At 48.8% G+C, this 18,084-nt stretch overlaps 1 protein-coding gene across 10 annotated transcripts in view; it reads right to left on the bottom strand.

Annotated features, from left to right (window-relative positions):
* Positions 1-18,084, bottom strand: part of ANKRD26 (ankyrin repeat domain 26) — a 1,096,841-nt gene that overhangs the window by 758,092 nt on the left and 320,665 nt on the right. For 6 of the 10 annotated variants that reach the window (XM_078674324.1, XM_078674330.1, XM_078674326.1 and 3 more), the window contains exons 11-12: positions 16,929-17,055; positions 10,145-10,203 (exon numbers count right to left, since the gene is read on the bottom strand). In XM_078674324.1, coding sequence (XP_078530450.1) covers positions 10,145-10,203; positions 16,929-17,055 — 186 coding nt within the window. The remainder of the gene's footprint in view (positions 1-10,144; positions 10,204-16,928; positions 17,056-18,084) is intronic. The other 4 variants (XM_078674325.1, XM_078674327.1, XM_078674329.1 and 1 more) reach the window with 1 other exon arrangement.

Raw genomic sequence — 18,084 nt, 5'->3', positions numbered from 1 at the left:
GAAGCGGGTGCATAGGTGTCAAAGTGTGTCGGGTTTCGTCGCTGAATCCTATGGAGCCTTGAAGAAAGATGCTGCTGGCGACCAGGAGGGAAGTTTCCGGGTGGATCCAAGGGCGGATCGAGGATGAAGAGTACCTGAAAGCAGAGGGACAGAGTCTGGGTCACTAGCCAGTGACCAGGAAGGAACCAGGAAGGAACCAGGTGATTTCGCGAAGCAATCAGGTGATGTCGTGAAGCTTGTCTCTGCAGCCATGTGGACCAGGAGGTGTCGACGATGACCAGGAGCTGGATACGGACTGTCCCACGAAGGCTCTTGCTGTCGGCTTCCGGATTGGAGTCAACAAGCCTTGGCAAAGGCAACCCACGCAGGAATCGAAGATGGCTTACGGATCAGACCAGCAAGGTCTGATTGACTTCTCCTTTTCAGGGAAGCAAGGGCCAGTCTGCAGCAACCAGACCAGCGGTGTAAATCAAAAGGTTCGTCGTCACAGAGGCCACTAGCCAATGGGCAAGTGACCGGACAGACGCATCGAGCAGGAAAATGCAGAAGGGCCCCACGCAGAACTCGTGGAGTGTGGAGGGCTGATCTTCGGTGCAGTTGGTGCTCGGGGCTGGGGCTTCTCAATCCCTAATGCACAAGTTCGAGGGTGCCTCAGAAGTTGCACGGAAAGCAATTCGCTGGCTTTCCAAGATGGCCGGTCCCACGTCTCTCGTCGCCTCCACAGGTCTCAGCTCTGCTGTGACTGTGGATCGGGCTGTTGGAAGTCTGGAAGTCCGGGTCTTGTCAGGCTCTGAGCTCGGGGCTCCGGCAGGAGCGTCGACAAAGCAAACCGTTGATCGCTTGATGGTGCCTGCTTGGCTGATCTAGTTCTCCCGGGAACACTGGCTTCCATTTTGCCGACGGGCTTCCCCAGAGACCCCAAAGACATCCAAACTGTCTCCACCACTAGTTGGGCCTGGGAGAAGCTGTGGAGGATTACCAATACACCCTTTCTCTATGCTTCCTCACTTCCACTCCGAAACCCCAGTGGCTGTTAATAACGGGTGAAAAAATTATACAAGGAACATGCGCAAAATTCAACATCGCAAAGATAGGTGACCTATTCCCGGAGGGCCATGTGTTCGAGACTGGAGACGAGTCCCGCTTCCCAGATGCCACATTTATGGATGGTTCATTCTATCGCTTATTCGCTTGGTGATACATGCCACTTTCCCCGACTTCCCCCTTGAACCACCATCCTTCCCACCGCTAACAATAGTGTTAGATAGCACTAAGGGAAAACACATCATCTCCAAGCTCTACAAGGCCTGTGCAGACATTATCCCCATAGACGACGCCAAGATCCGTAGAGACTGGGAGGTGGACCTCTGGAACCCCATAACAAACGATCAATGGATGCATGCTGCGCAGTGACCCAAAATGTCTTGCTTAACAGCCCCCACAAATTGATCCATTTCAAATTTCTCCGCAGAACGAACGCCACTCCAGCCCGGCTTTCATAGAATAGACCCCTCCCGGCCACACAGCTGCCCTAGATGCATGGCCCCATATGCAGACTTTGCCCACCTGGCCTGGACATGCTGGCGCATCCACTCCTATTGGGTAGAACTGCACAGGGTCGTTGGCACTATGGTCAAGATAACGATTACCCCCCTGTCCGAGATTGCACGCCTGGGATACGTGGTCCAGATACCCAAGAAACCCTGACGGTTTGTAGCCATGAGCTTATTATTGGCCAAACGAGAAGTAGCAATTCACTGGGGTGGCAAGTCAGCTCCCACAATCAAAGGCTGGCTTAGTAGCTTGGAGTCATGTTCCACGAGAAGCAAACTTTATGCCAGCACAATCCCTTCTACCACCAGACCCAGAGACATCTGGGGTCCTTTCAGAGCATACCTAGAGGAACAACAGCAAGACCCGCCTACACAACAAAAGCAGGGCATTGTCCCCACAGGGGTGGGGTAGGAATCTTCTATTAAACACACACACCATACCACGCCCGCTTTTGACCTAATGCATCACAATGAACACTATACCACAGCCTTGTGCGCTATGGAATTGAAATGCAGCTGAGACATTGAAACTGTTAACTGTCATAAATGATTGTTTGATATTAAGATGCGAAGATGTTGATATACATTTCCCTTTATAGAACTGTAATACAATGGAACCAACAATGTGCTATGGAATGTTAATGTCATTTACGTGCTTGACTGCAATACTGCAAATGTATCGTATAGTTTATCATTAAAATGCAAAATAAAGTGTTAAAAAAAAAGATGCATGAGGGTAAATCATGTCTATGCAGTTTTGGTGTTCGGCACGACAACTGTCTGCAACGCTGACAGTAGTTTCTGAGCAAAAAGGTCTGCGCCCGGCACTTATTAATTCACAAATTAAGCACCAAATTACTCCTCTAGAAGCCTGCATGCACAGATAAAGCTTTCTACCCATTTAATTGGGAAAAGTTGAGTCTTAGCAGCCTCGCCCTGCTCCCATGGCACTCTGTGCCACGCCAAGCCTCAGCAACCTCCTCCTGTGCCTGCAGGCCGAGCCTAAGTTCTCTGCTCATGATATCATGTGGAGCTTCTACAACCTGCACCTCTCTCACGTTATCTGGGGCAGTTCAAAGGCTAATGGCCATGTAATGCTGTACCCCTACACCACCAGCATCCCTAAAGTGCTTTACCCTTTAAGAACCAAACCAGACAGAGCCAATGAATGCCCATACTACTCATGTGGACAAGGTGTCAGTGAATGTTCTGCATCCACATACCGCTGTCCCTTGCAAAACCCACAGCCCTGCTTTGAACCAGTGCACTTCTCATGCTGCCTCTGCAGCTCCAGTTACACTGCCCACGGCAAGCCCAAAACAAACCTGAGCTGTCATGGGGAGGTGACACCTCAGGCCCGCTAGGAATGTGAGATGAGTGTCTGGTCATGAGGTGGAGATTGCCTTCAATCAATCAATCAATCATATCATTTGTAAATCGCACTACACACCCATGAGGGTCTCAAGGCGCTGGGGTGGGGAATGCCGCTACTGCTCGAAAAGCCAGGTCTTGAGGTTTTTCCTGAAGGTCAGCAGGTCTTGGGTCTGCTGTAGGTAGATGGGGAGGGTGTCCTAGGTCTTGGCGGCGTGGTGGGAGAACGGTCTGCCGCCGGAGGTCGCTCTTCGGAAGCGGGGGACTGTGGCGAGGGCGAAGTCAGCGGAGCGGAGCTGGCGGGTGGGGGTGTAGAAGTTGAGTCGTCTGTTGAGATACGTTGATCCGGTGTTGTGGAGTGCCTTGTGTGCGTGGGTGAGGAGCTTGAAGGTTATCCTCTTGTTGACCTAGTCTCTCAGGTTGGGTAGATGTGGCTGCGGTGAGGGATGTCGAGGATCAGGCGTACAGAGGTGTTCTGGATGCGCTGGAGCCATCTCAGAAGTTTGGCCGAGGCTCCTGCGTAGAGGGTGTTTCTGTAGTCCAACCTGCTGCTGATGAGGGCCTGGTTTCAGCGGGGATCCACTTGTAGATCCTGCAGAGCATGCGGAGGGTGTTGAAGAAGGAGGAGGAGACGGTGTTGACCTGTTTAGTCATGGAGAGGGTGGAGTCGAGGATAACCCCTAGGTTGCGTGCGTGGTCGGTTGGTGTTGGGGCGGTTCCCAGTGCGGTCGGCCACCAGGAGTCGCCCCAGGCCAAAGAGGTGGATCCAAGGATGAGGACCTCCGTATTGTCCGAGTTCAGCTTCAGTCGGCTGTTCCTCATCCATTCAGCGATGGCCTTCATTCCTTCGTGAAGATTGGTTTTGGCAGTGTGGGGGTCCTTGGTGAGGGAGAGGATCAGCTGGGTGTCATTGGCGTAGGAGATGATGTTGAGGTCGTGCCGACAGGCGACGTGGGCGAGCGGCGCCATGTAGATGTTAAACAGAGTTAGGCTGCCACTCACCCCACCTTTGCACTAGAAAGACTCACTATGGATGCACACACATGGTCAGGTAAGCGAAATAGTCTAAATTGCTGAAGTAACTCTGCATAGTGTTCCTATTAGACAGCCAATCGCCGCTAAGGCAAGGCTGATGACACAGAGATAGAATTATATAATTATAGCTTTACTGGTTTACAACAGTAATTGTTGTGCCGATGGGGAATATTTAAATGTTTCATAGCCAGGAATATCTCAGAAGAAGATAATGTTTAATGTTCGAACATGGCACAGAGCAGGAAATAAATATGCTAGTTAACAAAATAGAGCTCCAAGATTTGTCTACAAAGCAGTATTTTTTAAATAAATAATCAATATTTGAAGGTAGCATGATTTATCCCTGTCGTTAAAGACATTAAGACTTAGTAAGCGCCCACGCTATCATATGTGAGTGCAGAAGGTTGAGATCCTCGCAACTATTTAGATCTATGTTGATATTGTTCGGCAGAGCTAAGATTTAGGGTTAACGTCTCTAAACAGTTAATACCAGCATCTCTAGCTAGATAAATTGGGCGCTTTTAAACTAAGAATGGATGATCTGTTTAAATTAGCGATTTTAAGAGTAAGACTATACTGCCAAGCATTTAACAGCATAGACTGAAAATATTATCGCTGATTTAAATAGCCATATGCTTTACAAACCCCCAGCGAGATTAGACACTAAAACGCTGTACTCTATTGATTTTATACAACAGAGCCGCCTAAGTCAAATATTCTGGAACACACAAGGAGCACCATAGGAAGACGCGATAACTCAGAAACGCAATTGAAACAACGTTTTTATCACGAGCATCCAGTCATAAGCTGCTCCATGCGCCCTGTCCTACCAAGAGGGTGAGTTATACTCACTTTGTCCTCTATTAACGATCTAGCTTCATGAATATGCATGAACCAAAAAGTAAAAACTCTTTTTCCTTTTTTTGTTCAAAAGCATCATCCGTGCATCATTTACTAACGGTGGCTCCCTCGACCTCCTTTTAAAAATTAAAAAAAAGGAACATATTCGTTACTGACTGAAAGGTAAAAAGGGTTCACCTCTCGTAATTTAATAAAAGATTAATTAAAGAAATGAAGGAACTAATATATGATACCGTTTATCCCTCAGCTAATGTCTGTGCACTGAATTGAAGCACTTTTGCACTTATCCTTAGCAACTTGACAAATCATAAGAAAAAACCAACCTCAAATTGATTAAAGAGGCGGATAATCATTCTTTTAAATAGTAAGGTATGTCAACATGATATCTTTACATATAGCTTAGTGTGCAATTAGGAGGCACCATCAACCCGCTTGACATTAGAAAATAATTCTTCCCTTAATAAACCAAACCCAAAAAACCACATGTTTTGTTAAATAGTAAAAGTGCCTTTAATGCCCGTATTTTGCTGTATAAAGGATTTTGATGTTTTTATTGTAATTCTTGCTAAAAATGTATAAAATAGAACAAACATTAAATTGTATCTAATTGTATGTTTCTTTCTAACCAGAACTTTGTCCTGATGAAGGTGTTATAATAAAACCGAAACACTGCGTCGACAACTCTCAAAAAAATCTTTTTTAATTGTTCCTTATGTGAATTCTACACATTTTTAAATTGTATTCTTTGGCACTATATTGATGGATGAATGTATTGTTTTATATTGAATAAATTGTACAAAATCTTTTTCTAACCACTGTTTCATATCGTTTTTTAATTCTAATGCTGTGGAATAACATGGTGGCTATGGTACCAATGGTTTTGTGTGGTCATTAAGGGTTGCATTATTACTGTACTTCCATATTTGGATAATAGGGACTTTACTTTTGACATGCACACACATGTCTACATTATCTATACGGAGGCAAGGGAAGAGCTAGACTACTGCCTGCTACGAGACTCACATTAGGGATATGGACGAGGGCGACGAAAACGATAGGGTGGGAACGCAGACTACCAAAACAAACCCCACTGTGGAAATGCACCTGGCTAAAGGAACTTAATAAGTTGAAGGGATTACGAAGTTGGGATGCTATAGGCATGTCGACTTTGGGCGATGTGATGAAAAAAGGGGCGCTGCAATCGTTTCCCTCGCTGCGCAAGGAATATGGGCTCCACCACACACAATACTTTAAATACATGCAACTAAGACACGTGTGGAGGGCAGAAGGGGCCCTGACAGAGGCGCTTCCAGAATATCTCCTCTAGAGGGTCGCCTGCTACAGGAAAGGATCGCCGGTAAGGCAGTGTCCCTTACATACAAAACAATAATGAATAATAGGCCAGACAGACTTGGGAACCTGCGGAACACGTGGGAGCGAGAGGTGGGTGACATGGATGAAGTAGACTGGGGTATGGTCCTAATGAATCCCAGGGAGATAGCGGTTAAATCTTGCCTACGGTTGATCCAATTTAATGTCCTTCATAGGACCTATTTTGACAGAGTGCGCCTACACAAGATTGGGAGGATAACTGACCCGGGCTGTCTGAGGTGTGGCAATGACATAGGAGACTTCTACCATACTATCTGGAAATGCCCGAATATTCAACGCTTCTGGGGGGCGGTCCTGACAGAGCTGGGGGAGGTGTTAGAGACCACCCTACCTTTAGAACCCAAACTTGCCCTACTGGGAATGACGAACGATGTGGATCTGGCTAGACCCTTTCTGATCTTCCTGGTGCTGGCCCTACTGGTGGCCAAGAGAGATGTGGCCCGGAAGTGGGGGGCACCAGACACACCACAACTAGAAGAGTGGAGAAGGGGGATGGACCTCTATATGGCGGCTGAGAGAGTTACGTATAAGGCTAGGGGGTGCCCCAAGAAATTTGGCAGGGTGTGGGGCAAGTGGAGGCGCTATCACGGGCTGGATGGAGGGATGTGAGCTGCATGGGGGGTATGAGCTCTCACTCGTCAAGGAGCAGAACTGGATGAGGGGACTAAGGCTGATCTGTAGATGGAGCTGGGTGAGAGGCTTAACTGAACTATTGGACAATGCGGACTATGTTTTTGATCAAAAGGAGGGAAAAGTGGATAGGGAGGTGGGGGAACGGATGTGCTGCTCGACAATGACATGCTTGATGTTTGTTTTCATGATGAAAAATGCCAATAAAAATGTTTAAAAATACAAATAAAAAAAACAGAGTTAGGCTGAGGGATGAGCCCTGGGGTATGCCACAGATTGTCTCGGTAGCTTCGGAGCAGAAGGGGGAAGGCGGACACTCTGTGTTCTGCCGGAGAGGAAGGATGTGGTCCAGTCTAGGGCCTTCTCTTGGATCCCGGCGTTGTGGAGGCGTATTCGTAGTGTGCGGTGGCAGACCGTGTCGAAGGCGGCTGACAGATCCAGGATCCAGGATCCAGATCTGCCGTTTCTCTGTTGTCCAGCAGGGAGATTTGATGTCATCGGTGGCAGCGATGAGGGCAGTCTCGGTGCTGTGGTTGCTGCGGAACCTGGACTGGGAAGGGTCCAGGATGTTGTTCTCCTCGAGGTAGCGGGTCAGTTGTTCGTTGACGGTCTTCTCAATGACCTTTGCCAGGAACGGGAGCAGGGAGATGGGTCTCAAGTTCTTGAGGTCCTTGGGTTCTCGAAGGAGGTGTTGATGACTTTCTGCAGATGGGGTGTGATGGCTGTGCTGGCTTTGTTGAAGATGTGGTGTGGGCATGGGTCCGACGGAGATCCGGAGTGGATGGTGTTCGTGTGAGCTGAGTGCCTGTCCGGTGTTCGTTCAAGGAGCCAGATCTTCTCCAGCTTTCGGCAGGTTTGCTTGGAGGCCTGGAGGTCTTCAGTGAACCAGCTGGCTTTCTTTTTGGTGTGACTGTTGGAGGGTTTCTTGATCGGGGCGAGGGTGTTGGCGCAGTCGTTGATCCACTGTCTGAGGTTGCGGCCGGCGGTGTTATGTCGGGGGATGGGTTCAGCGGGTGAGCTCTGGGCGAGGGTTAGCTGGTCTTCGGTGACTTTGCTCCAGCAGTGGCGAGGCATCTGTTGGGTGCAGTGGTGCGTGCAGGGTTTCTTGAAGGTGAAGTGGATGAAGCGATGGTCGGTCCAGTGGAGTTAGGTGGAGTGGTTGAAGGAGATGTGGCGGCCTGCCGAGAAGATGGGGTCAAGCGTGTGACCGGCAGAGTGGGTGGGTGCTGTGACGAGTTGTCTGAGTCCGAGGTTGGCTAGGTTGTCGATCAGGGTGGTGGAGATCGTGTTGTTGTTGTTCTCGAGGTGGAAGTTCAGGTCCCCGAGGAGGATGTAGCCCGTGGAGGCGAGGGCGTGTGTGCTGACGAAGTCGGCGATGGAGTCGCAGAACTGTGGTCGGAGTCCGGGGGGTCTGTATATGAGGGTTCCTCTGAGGGAGGTGTTGGGGGTCGGTGTGGATCTGGAAGTGCAGGTGTTCGGCGGTGCTCAGGGTGTCGTCGGTGTTGGTCGAGACTCAGAGTGTTCCTGTGGACGATGGCGATTCCTCCTCCTTCTCCGTTAGTGCGGTACCTGCGGGTGATCTTGTAGCCTTCCGGGACGCTATGGCAATGTCAGGGTTCCTCTGAGGGAGGTGTTGGGGGTCGGTGTGGATCTGGAAGTGCAGGTGTTCGGCGGTGCTCAGGGTGTCGTCGGTGTTGGTCGAGACTCAGAGTGTTCCTGTGGACGATGGCGATTCCTCCTCCTTCTCCGTTAGTGCGGTACCTGCGGGTGATCTTGTAGCCTTCCGGGACGCTATGGCAATGTCAGGTGCCGAGGCGGGGTTCAGCCAGATCTCTGTCAGGAAGGCGACTTCTGGGAAGGTTGAGCCTTTGCACTGCTGTGTTTTGCTGGAGTGTATTTTTTTATTTATTTTATTTTATAATTTATTTTTTAAAGTGACACTTTCAAGCAGGCAGAAAAGGGAAGAGGCAGTCGTCATTGCCGTGTCTCGCAGGCGCAGCCCGTACCACAGAGCGGTGAAGCGAGGGAGCCCGGCTGTAGGCTGGAAGTGTGCAGCCCTAAGTTTGCAGACTCCAAGAGCTCACTCAGCATCTGCAGGGTGGCTCCAAAAAAGAAGGGGCAGTGCGGAGGCGGTTAGGGCCAAGCAGAGGCCCAGCAGCTCAACAGCCCAGCTGGGACGCATCCGTCCTGCATTGCTGGCTCTTGGCTTTCTCGGGGCAGCCTTGCAGCAGTCTGGGCTGCAATCGGCGCACACCTTTTATGTCGGCTAACCAGGCCTTACAATAACAACATTTAGTAAGAGCATATATTAAAATCACCTGGCCAACCGCATACGCTGCCTACATGGACTTAAATGATCAAACACCTGCATAGAGCTGCTTTTAACTGGAGCCATGTAAGGAGAAGCTGCCAGTAATTAAAGCAGAGGGAGTGAGGTCGGAGTGCAACGATAGATGGGCCAAGCTTCCAGAAGACCTTGTGAGTTTTCTGATGAGAGCGCTATTCTCATCACACACACAGGAAAGGGAGAGGAGGAGGGACGAGGAAGGGGGCAGGAGAAAAAGCCAACACGAACATGTGGTAGTGCTCGTGCTTGGAGCAGATTACAGCTATGCACAAAGGGAAAGAGAGTGGCAGCAGTCAAGTGAGAAACGGCACGGGACCACTAAATGCTGTAGAAAGAAGAGTGCGCCGAACAAAGCATACATAAACTCGACAGCAAGGGCACTTGTAACAGGGGCAGTTGCCACGATCGTGGAAACCCTATGGCGAGACAAAGAACAGCTTTTCACCAATAAAAATGAACCAATTCTATAAGGCACACAAAGCAACAAATGGAAAGTGGTGGGTGTGGCAATCCCCGGATTAAGCAATTACAGCATGCCTCCCAGAACAGCACATGCACGCTGCCTCTAGGCTCGACCTAAAAAGCTGCCACAGGATCATGCATGCCGCTTTACGCTGAAAGAGGTCCAATCTGTAAATGTGACGCTGACCAAGCTGCAGTTGGCTAGCAGCCACCGAAAAAGTTAATCCTTAGCTCAGAAATCACTCATGAGATCTCAATGCCAATCTTCCTTAAAAAGACAATGCCTGTGATAGTCTTAGTAGGCTAAAGAGTGCCCTAAAAATTAAGACACACCACATACCACATTTAAGAACATCAGCTTACTTCAGTTTATTTTTTAGTTACTTACGTGTCAGTCCACTGTGAAGGTTAACAGAATGCAGCACTTAAAACTCTTCTGGGAACTATCTCCAGTCATGTGAACTAATAATTGAAGAAAATGTAAGACTAGTACCTCAGAATCCCAAGCAGACTCTGCATCATCCTCTTCCAGCCCAAGTTCTGACATTAAAACTATAGTACCGCAAGGAAAATAGAGTAAAAAACGATATCAATTTTAAAGGAAGCATTTTTCAAACAGAAGAGGAGATCTTTTAAAAACAGTTGTATCTTAATTGTGATCAGACAAATAATATGAATTGCACCATTTCTGTTAAAGAAGAACTTACCTTAGGTAACAATATATATGTAAGAAACATAGGTTAGTTATAGATTACCTAAGTACTACCCCCCAGCATCAGACTGGATCTGGAAAGTTTTTGTCGCAATAGCCACAAAGACCCCGCCCTCGCACTCTGATGTCAGTTCTGTACACGACTTTCCACGCCAGAAGAGCAGAGTCATGCAAGACACTGACCACTGGTGCACAAAACTAGCACCCTGAAAGGAAGTCCTTAACCCTAGAAGTCAGTTCGCAGAACGGGAAGGATGGGTGTGGCGGTAAGGAATCTATAACTAACCTATGTTTCTTATGGATAAATCGTTACCGCAGAAAAGTAACTTGTTCATCTGAAAGAGACATTCAGTTATAGATTCCTTACCTTAGAATAGATACCCCAGCAACACCAAACCCGGAAGTGGGTCTGCGAACCAAGTTCACACAAGAAAGTCCTGGAGAACAGAACGGCCAAAGAAGCGGTCTCTCCGGACTTGACTGCCCAGGCAGTAGTGTTTGGTGAACGTGTACAGGGAATGCCCACGTAGCTTCCTGACAGATGTCATTTAAGGGGAACTCCTCCTTTCAAAGCAGTAGTAGCTGCTGTCGCCCTGGTGGAATGGGTGCGCTGCCCCACTGGAAGCTCATTCTATGCCAAATATTAGCAGGCTTTGATGCACTAAACGTCCCACCTGGAGATGGTCCGTTTGTGCACAGCCCAACCTCTCTTAGCACCCACGTAACCAACAAAGAGCTGGCCGTCCACCCGGAATTGTTTGGTGCGATCCAAGTAGAAGAAAAGTGCACATTTTAGATCCAGACGGTGGAGACTCTCTTCCTCTTTCAAAGGATGCAGAGGCGGAAAAAAGGTGGGCAAAGTGATGGTTTGGCCAATGTGGAAAGAAGTAACCGCCTTGGGAAGAAAGGAAGGTCTAGTCCTAAGGACGATCTTGTCCGGATGGACAGCCAGAAAGGGAGACTTGGAAGAAAGAGCTTGTAGATTAATCACCCTGCGTGCAGAGGTGATGGCCACCAGAAAGGCAGTTTTCAGAGTGAGAAGTCTGAGAGGACAGTTATGTAGCGACTCAAAGGGAGTGCACCTAAGATAGGGAAGAACTAAGTTCAAGTCCCACTGAGGCATTACGAGGGGAACAGGAGGAAAAAGATGAGTAATGGCCTTAAGGAATCTACAACAAGGGAGTTGAAAAGAGAAGGCTGATCAAGAAGCCTAAGGAAGGCTGAAATGGACGAGCGGTAGCCCTTAAGAGTGCTCAGAGCAGGGCCCTGCTGGGCCAAAGAAAGGAGGAACAAGAGAACCTCAGAAAGAGAGTCGGAAAGGGGATCCACAGCCTTTGCTGTGCACCATGCCACAAATTTGTTCCATCCACAGGTGTATACCGTCTTAGTGGAGGGACGCCTGGCTGCAAATATAACATTACAGACTTCGGGAGGCAGGTCAAATGACGTCAACTGCTGCTGCTCAATCTCCATGCAAGGAGGTCGAAGCTGGACAGGTTCATGTGGAGGACTGTCCCCTGCTGCTGCGACAGAAGATCCTCCCGAAGAGGCAGTTGTATCGAAGGATCGATGGTCACGTTGAGCAGCTTGGGATACCAGACTCTTCGTGCCCAATCCGAAACCACAAGAATGACTTGGGCCCGGTCGCGCTTTATCTGCTTCAGCACTCTGGGCAGAAGTTGTACAGGTGGAAATGCGTATTGAAGACCGCAACTCCACTCACAACGAAAAGCGTCGCCTAGCGAGTGCTGCCTTGGAAATTCCAACGTGCAGAATTGCTGAAACTCCATGTTATCTCCGGTGGTGAACAGATCTAACCAAGGCTCTCCCCACTGTTGAAAGAGACCTTGCGCCACCTCAGAGTGAAGACGCCATTTGTGATCCATCATGCACCTGCAGCTGAGTTCATCCGCCCTGGCGTTCACAGAACCTGTCAGGTGTTGAACCACGAGGGATATGCCCTGATGTTCCAGCCATGTTCAGAGACGTTGACATAGGGTCCACGAATCCACTCCACCTGTTTGTTGCAGTACCACATGGCGGTGTTGTTGTCCATGAACACCTGCACTACTCTTCCCCGGACAGAGGGAAGGAATGCTTTGAGTGCAAGACTAATCACCCGATCCTCCAGAAGGTTGATGTGGAGCCCGGACTCCGCCGGAGACCAGAGGCCTCTGATCAACGCCTCCCCCATGTGGCCGCCTCATCCCAGAAGTGATGCATCGGTCACCACTGTGAACTCTGGTTGAGGAAGGGAGAGGGATCTGCCGTCGATCCAATCCTGGTTCATGAGCCACCACTACAGTTGGCGTGCAGTGCCCTCCGAGATCTGGACGCAATCGGACAGGTTCCCCTGATGCTGTGCCCACTGGACCTTCAGGTCCCACTGCAGAGCCTGCATATGCCATCTGGCATAATCGGCCAGCAGGATGCAGAAGGCCATCAGGCCCAGTAGACTGAGGGTCATCCTTACTGAAACCCGGGATAGAGGCTGAAAGATCGGAATCATAGCCCAAATATCCTGGACTCGCTGTTCGGGAGGATAGACCCGAAACTGCGCTGTGTCCAGAACCGCTCAGATGAAAAGGAGCTACAGAGAGGGAGACAATTGTGACTTCGGCACGTGAATGGAGAACCTCAGCAAATTCAGGAGGTTGGCCGTAGTTTGGAGGTGGGAGACACCTTCAACAACCAGTCGTCGGGATAGGGGAAGACTGGAACCCCTGATCTGCACCGATGAGCTGCGACCACCGCCATCACTTTCATCAACACCCGAAGGGCGCTGGTAAGGCCAAAGGGGAGCACAGTAAACTGAAAATGCTTGTGCCCTACCGTGAACCACAGGTAACGCCGGTGGGCCAGCAGGATGTGATAATAAGCGTCCTGCAAGTCCAACGCTACCATCCAGTCTCCAGGGTCGAGGCAGATAGGACCTGAGCTAGAGTAAATATTTTGAACTTCTCATTCCAGAGGAAGCGGTTGACGTTCCTGAGATCCTAGATAGGACGCAGACAACCACGACTTACTTCTGGGGCAGGAATTTGTTTGATCAATCCCTTGGCCAAGAGAGCCGTAACTTGCTGTTGGAGAACGGTCAGATGATCCCCCGACATTCGATGGTACAGAGTTGGAATGGCTGTGGGATAGTCTCGAAGGGGAGGGAGTGGCCCCTTTGGACTATCTGCAAAACCCTCCTGTCCGACGTGATGGTACGCCAGTGGGGGAGATGATGGCGAATCCTGCCACCCACTGGCGTGTGATTGGCCTGAAAGGTCAGACTAGGAGGGTTTGGAGGCAGCTGCAGAGGGGGCTGCTGTGGACTGGCCCGCCCGCTGGCCCTCAGAACCACAGCGGTGTTTCCCACGTCCCCGGCCGCGCTGGTGATGAACAGCTTGCGCTGTAGCCATGAAAGGGGCAAAAAGCAGACAGTGCGGGGCATGTGGCGGAGAGGCTCAAGGACTTTGGCAGTATTACGAGAGTCCTTGAAGTGCTCCAGCTCACTGACTGCTTTTTCGCTGAACAGGCGATTGGCATCAAAGGGCATGTCCATTACAGTGTTCTGGAGATCTCCAGAAAAGCCAGTCGACCTCATCCAGGCGTAGTGTCGAAGGGCTACCGACGTTGAAATCGTCCTACCCAGCGAGTGTGCGTTGTCAAGTCCACAGCGGATGGTAAACTTCGCTGCGACTCTCCCCTCGGCAACTGCACAGGACAGCACGACCCGGGCCTCCTCCGGGCACTGGGGCAGCACTTGCGCCACCGTTTCACACACAGAGTGGGATTAGCAGCCCAACAGACATGCAGTGTTTACTGACCGCAGTCCCATGCTGGAGGAAAAAACATCTTCTTCCCAAGATGGTCCAGCTTTTTGGATTCCCTATCAGGTGGAGCGTTAGGGAAAGCGCCTTTGAATGTCGAGGCTTGGACCACCTAGCTCTCATGGGTGGGGTGTTGGGAGAGAAAAGTGGGGTCGCTCGGAGCCTGACGGGCGGTGGCGTCAGGCAATCATCCCTTCCACAGGAGCCCGGGTTGGGCCTGGAGCAGGTGCCCAAAAGGATGTTGGTTAGGTCTTCATTGAACAGCAGCAGGAGCTCCGAAGAGCTCACTGCCAGCTGAAGCACCTCTGTCAGGAGGTTAGTACTGACAGCCACCGTAGGTAGATCGAGGTGGAGAGCCTCGGACGCCCTACGCAACACCACTGCGTATGACACTCCCTCCTCTGTAGCCACGGTAGGAGGAGACAACATGCCAAGGTCTTGGACGGTATCCAGACCACTGACATCCTCCAATTCCTCTCTCCAGTCCGGATCATAATCCAACTGGTCAGTCAAAGGGTCTCCAGGCCCCTCCCAGTGTTCCTCACCCTCCTCAGGCTGCCAATCTGGCTGAATAGGGCCAGGGTGGAACACAGGCACAACAGTACCCATCGGCGCCGGATCCGGCATCGATCGACACCGGTCCGGCTCTGTGTCCCCATAGGGGCAGAAGCCGGGGTCAGCGCTAGCTGAAGGTCCAGCCGGCGCCGGCTGCGGATGTGGTGCCGGTGGAGGTGTTATGAGGTTGACCGGTGCCGATCTGGATCCAGCCCTGGATCCAAGGGTACCCTGCGGTGCCAAGGCCAAAGCCGCCGGTGTCGAAGGCCTAGGGCCCCCAGCCGAACGGAACGGAGGGAAGGCCGGAGTTGACCCTGTGGGCTCCGCACGCTGCGCCGCGGGAGGGGCACCACCCGCACCCTTTGTCGCGTCGGCAGACGAACGAGGGGAAGTCTGAGAGCGACGATGCTTCTTCGACAACTTATGCTTCGACTTACCTAACCCCTGAGTACGAAGACTTGGAAAAGGAGTGATGATGGTTCCGCGAAAGGTCCCTCGACCTCCCACGCGACAGGGACCTTGGGCGTAGCAGAGCCGATTGCTGTACCTCGAGTAGCTTTCTAGACCGCTCCCGCATAGACTTCCGGACCATAGTTTGGCAGTCGGAGCACAACTTGGGGTCATGGTCGTGCTCCAGGCAGTAGAGGCACACGCAGTGCGGATCCGTCACTTACAGTTACAGAACCCACAGGCCTTGAAGCCAGGTATCCCTCTTGCACCAGGAGTCGATGGACTCAAAAAACGAAGTCGAGAAAAAGTCAGTCAAAAAGTGACTGGAGGTACCGCTCTCTCCGGATCTGCGCTTGCTGGCGCAGAAAAAGAAAGAACTGACATCAGCGCCCGAGGGCGGCGTCTATATAGCTACCGCATCGTCATCCCGGCGACGACCAACGCGGAGTCGACCAACGCCACCTTCCGATGCGTAGCGGTACTGCTGACGAAAAACTTTACGGATCCAGTCTGACGCCTGGGGTAATTCTAAGGCAAGGGATCTATAAACTAACTGTTTCTTTCAGATAAAACTTATTTAGCTAATGTCATAAAAGAACTTGAAAGTTATATAACCATTCAAACAAACAGTAATATTATAAACAATAGCATAAATAACAAAACAAATATGCAGTAAAATGTTTTTCACTTGTGTGTATTAACAAACTGCCAGTTAAATGCCATGGGGAAGAAGCACAGTTATGATTGGAGCTAAAGTCCACCCCTCAGTACTGCTTGGGGTAGCCTTTTTTCTGGTGATTGAGCTCAAGCACACAACTGTACTGATAGATTTAAAAACAGATTAGGAAATCCACCACAAAAGTGTCAAAAGTTCACTTAACAAAAAGGCAGAACATTCACAACAAAGCAGAAACACTAGTAAGGGGGCTCAGGAAAAAAATAATCAATGTAGTGAAATAACTATCAGTGTTCACAATTAAAGAAATAACACGTTTCAAATCTTTAATAATCAAGTGTTTTTTTCCAAGTGTTTTCTAATGTTTTCAGACATTGTAATAATCTGTTGTTGTCAGGGTTTATTCTTTTTTTTCTGTACATAATTATGTGGATGGTGTTTCTCCAGAGATTATAAAGAATTATGTTATTTCCTTTTCCCTCCTCTCCATATTCCTTCCTATTGCCAATTATGTTTACATGCTTTCTTGCTCCTAAATTCCTTATTTGTACCCTATCATTGAATTTTGTCTTTCAAGCAACTTTTCGGTTTTTTTTACACTCCCTATTGGACTTTGTCCGTGGGATTTTGTGTTTAATTGAAAGCCAGCACAATGACTCTAAGCACAAAATGGTGAAGAAGCAAATGGAAAAGCACTGATATTTCAGCTATACAAACTTTACTCGTTCATGTGTATCACTGAGATATAACGCTTCACAGGACCAGGAAATGAAGATGCAGTAGCAAGAATTATATAAAGCACCAAACTAATTGTATGGATAAACTGACAGTTACAGGTTATGATATGTAACATGCTTTCTCTATTCTTATCTTTTTACATTCAATCACATTTATTTTTATGCTTTTGCAAGGACTGGAGGATTTTCAAATCCATGTGATAACAGGAGTCAGAGTATAATCACACTGACAGTTTTGTCTCAAGCCTCAAATGTTACGTGGTGTTTGTTTCTCAAGGATTATGTATATTTAAACAAAGAAAAGTTAAATAACTGTTTCATCAACTTGCCTTTCTTACTAGCAGAATTCCCCAAATTTGAAGACACATCATGAGCTGGAGGCTCAGAATTTCTCGAGGGTATCGAGTGCTTGGTAGAATCTTCACTCGCACCTTCACTCTTCTCTTTAGATTCCTGCTAAAAGTACAAAAGATTGAGAGAGAGAAGCAAAATGTATACTTACTGTAAAGTACATAAACACAATAGACATTATCATCAAATTTCTGCAAACTCCCTTCACAGACAGGCCTTGGCAACAGTTCACTATAAGATTACATCTTGGGCTTTCTCATGTTTGAACAGATGTTTTTGTTTACACTAAGCAAAACTATGAATCCGGTCTTGTGTTTCCTACATGTACACTGGTGTGTTACCTATGTTAGCTTAACTATGCACGTTGTAGGACGTTTTGCGTGTCACAGGTTACCAAAGCATACGCTTGTTTTTGTGCCTCATTGTATTTTCATATATAGTCTGCACATATTTTTGCATTTCGTTTTTTTCCTGGGATTTTACCTGTTCAGCCTAGACACGGTCAAGCAACACTACTCCTTGTTAATCACTAGCACCTACACATAATATGAACACCGAACTGTTTTTGAAAACACATGTTTGTCATTTACCTGGGACGTGTCATTCCAAACACACAGTGTGGAGACTCGCACAGAAAGCAAAGGTCCTGAGATCAGAGAACCACGTCAGCGGGGATATAGAACAACTATCCATGTATGCTAAGGTTTGAGGTCCGCTGCTAAGCTGAGAGATCTATAATCATTTAGCTTTTGTAGTGAGAGTGGGTTTAGGCAAATCTGTCAGATAATATGACAGGGCTTTTTATTGTATAAGGTCTCTTAACAATGCTAATGACATTACTGACTTGTATTTGTTTGCTAGTTGTGGCGCAATTATTGCATATTAGAGCACAACAGTTTAAATAAAATCTAATATTTGATCGTGCCTCATTTCTATTCATTGTGGACAAATAAGAGTGAGAGAACGAAAGGGGGTGATCTGCTACAGCGATCCCCGAGAGAGTCGTTTGTGTTGTGTTTTGGGGTGCCAAATCAATTGTCTCTCTGGAAAGTTTAGGAGGGCAAGTGAGGCACTATGAGCTACTCAGATTTGAACCCACGGACCCATAGATACTGATCGGGTATGGTCCCTCAG

This window comes from Lissotriton helveticus, chromosome 1_1 (genome assembly GCF_964261635.1).
Source record: "Lissotriton helveticus chromosome 1_1, aLisHel1.1, whole genome shotgun sequence".
Classification (NCBI taxonomy): domain Eukaryota; kingdom Metazoa; phylum Chordata; class Amphibia; order Caudata; family Salamandridae; genus Lissotriton; species Lissotriton helveticus.
Note: the sequence above shows the minus strand (reverse complement) of the source record. Positions and strands in the feature narration are given on the sequence as shown.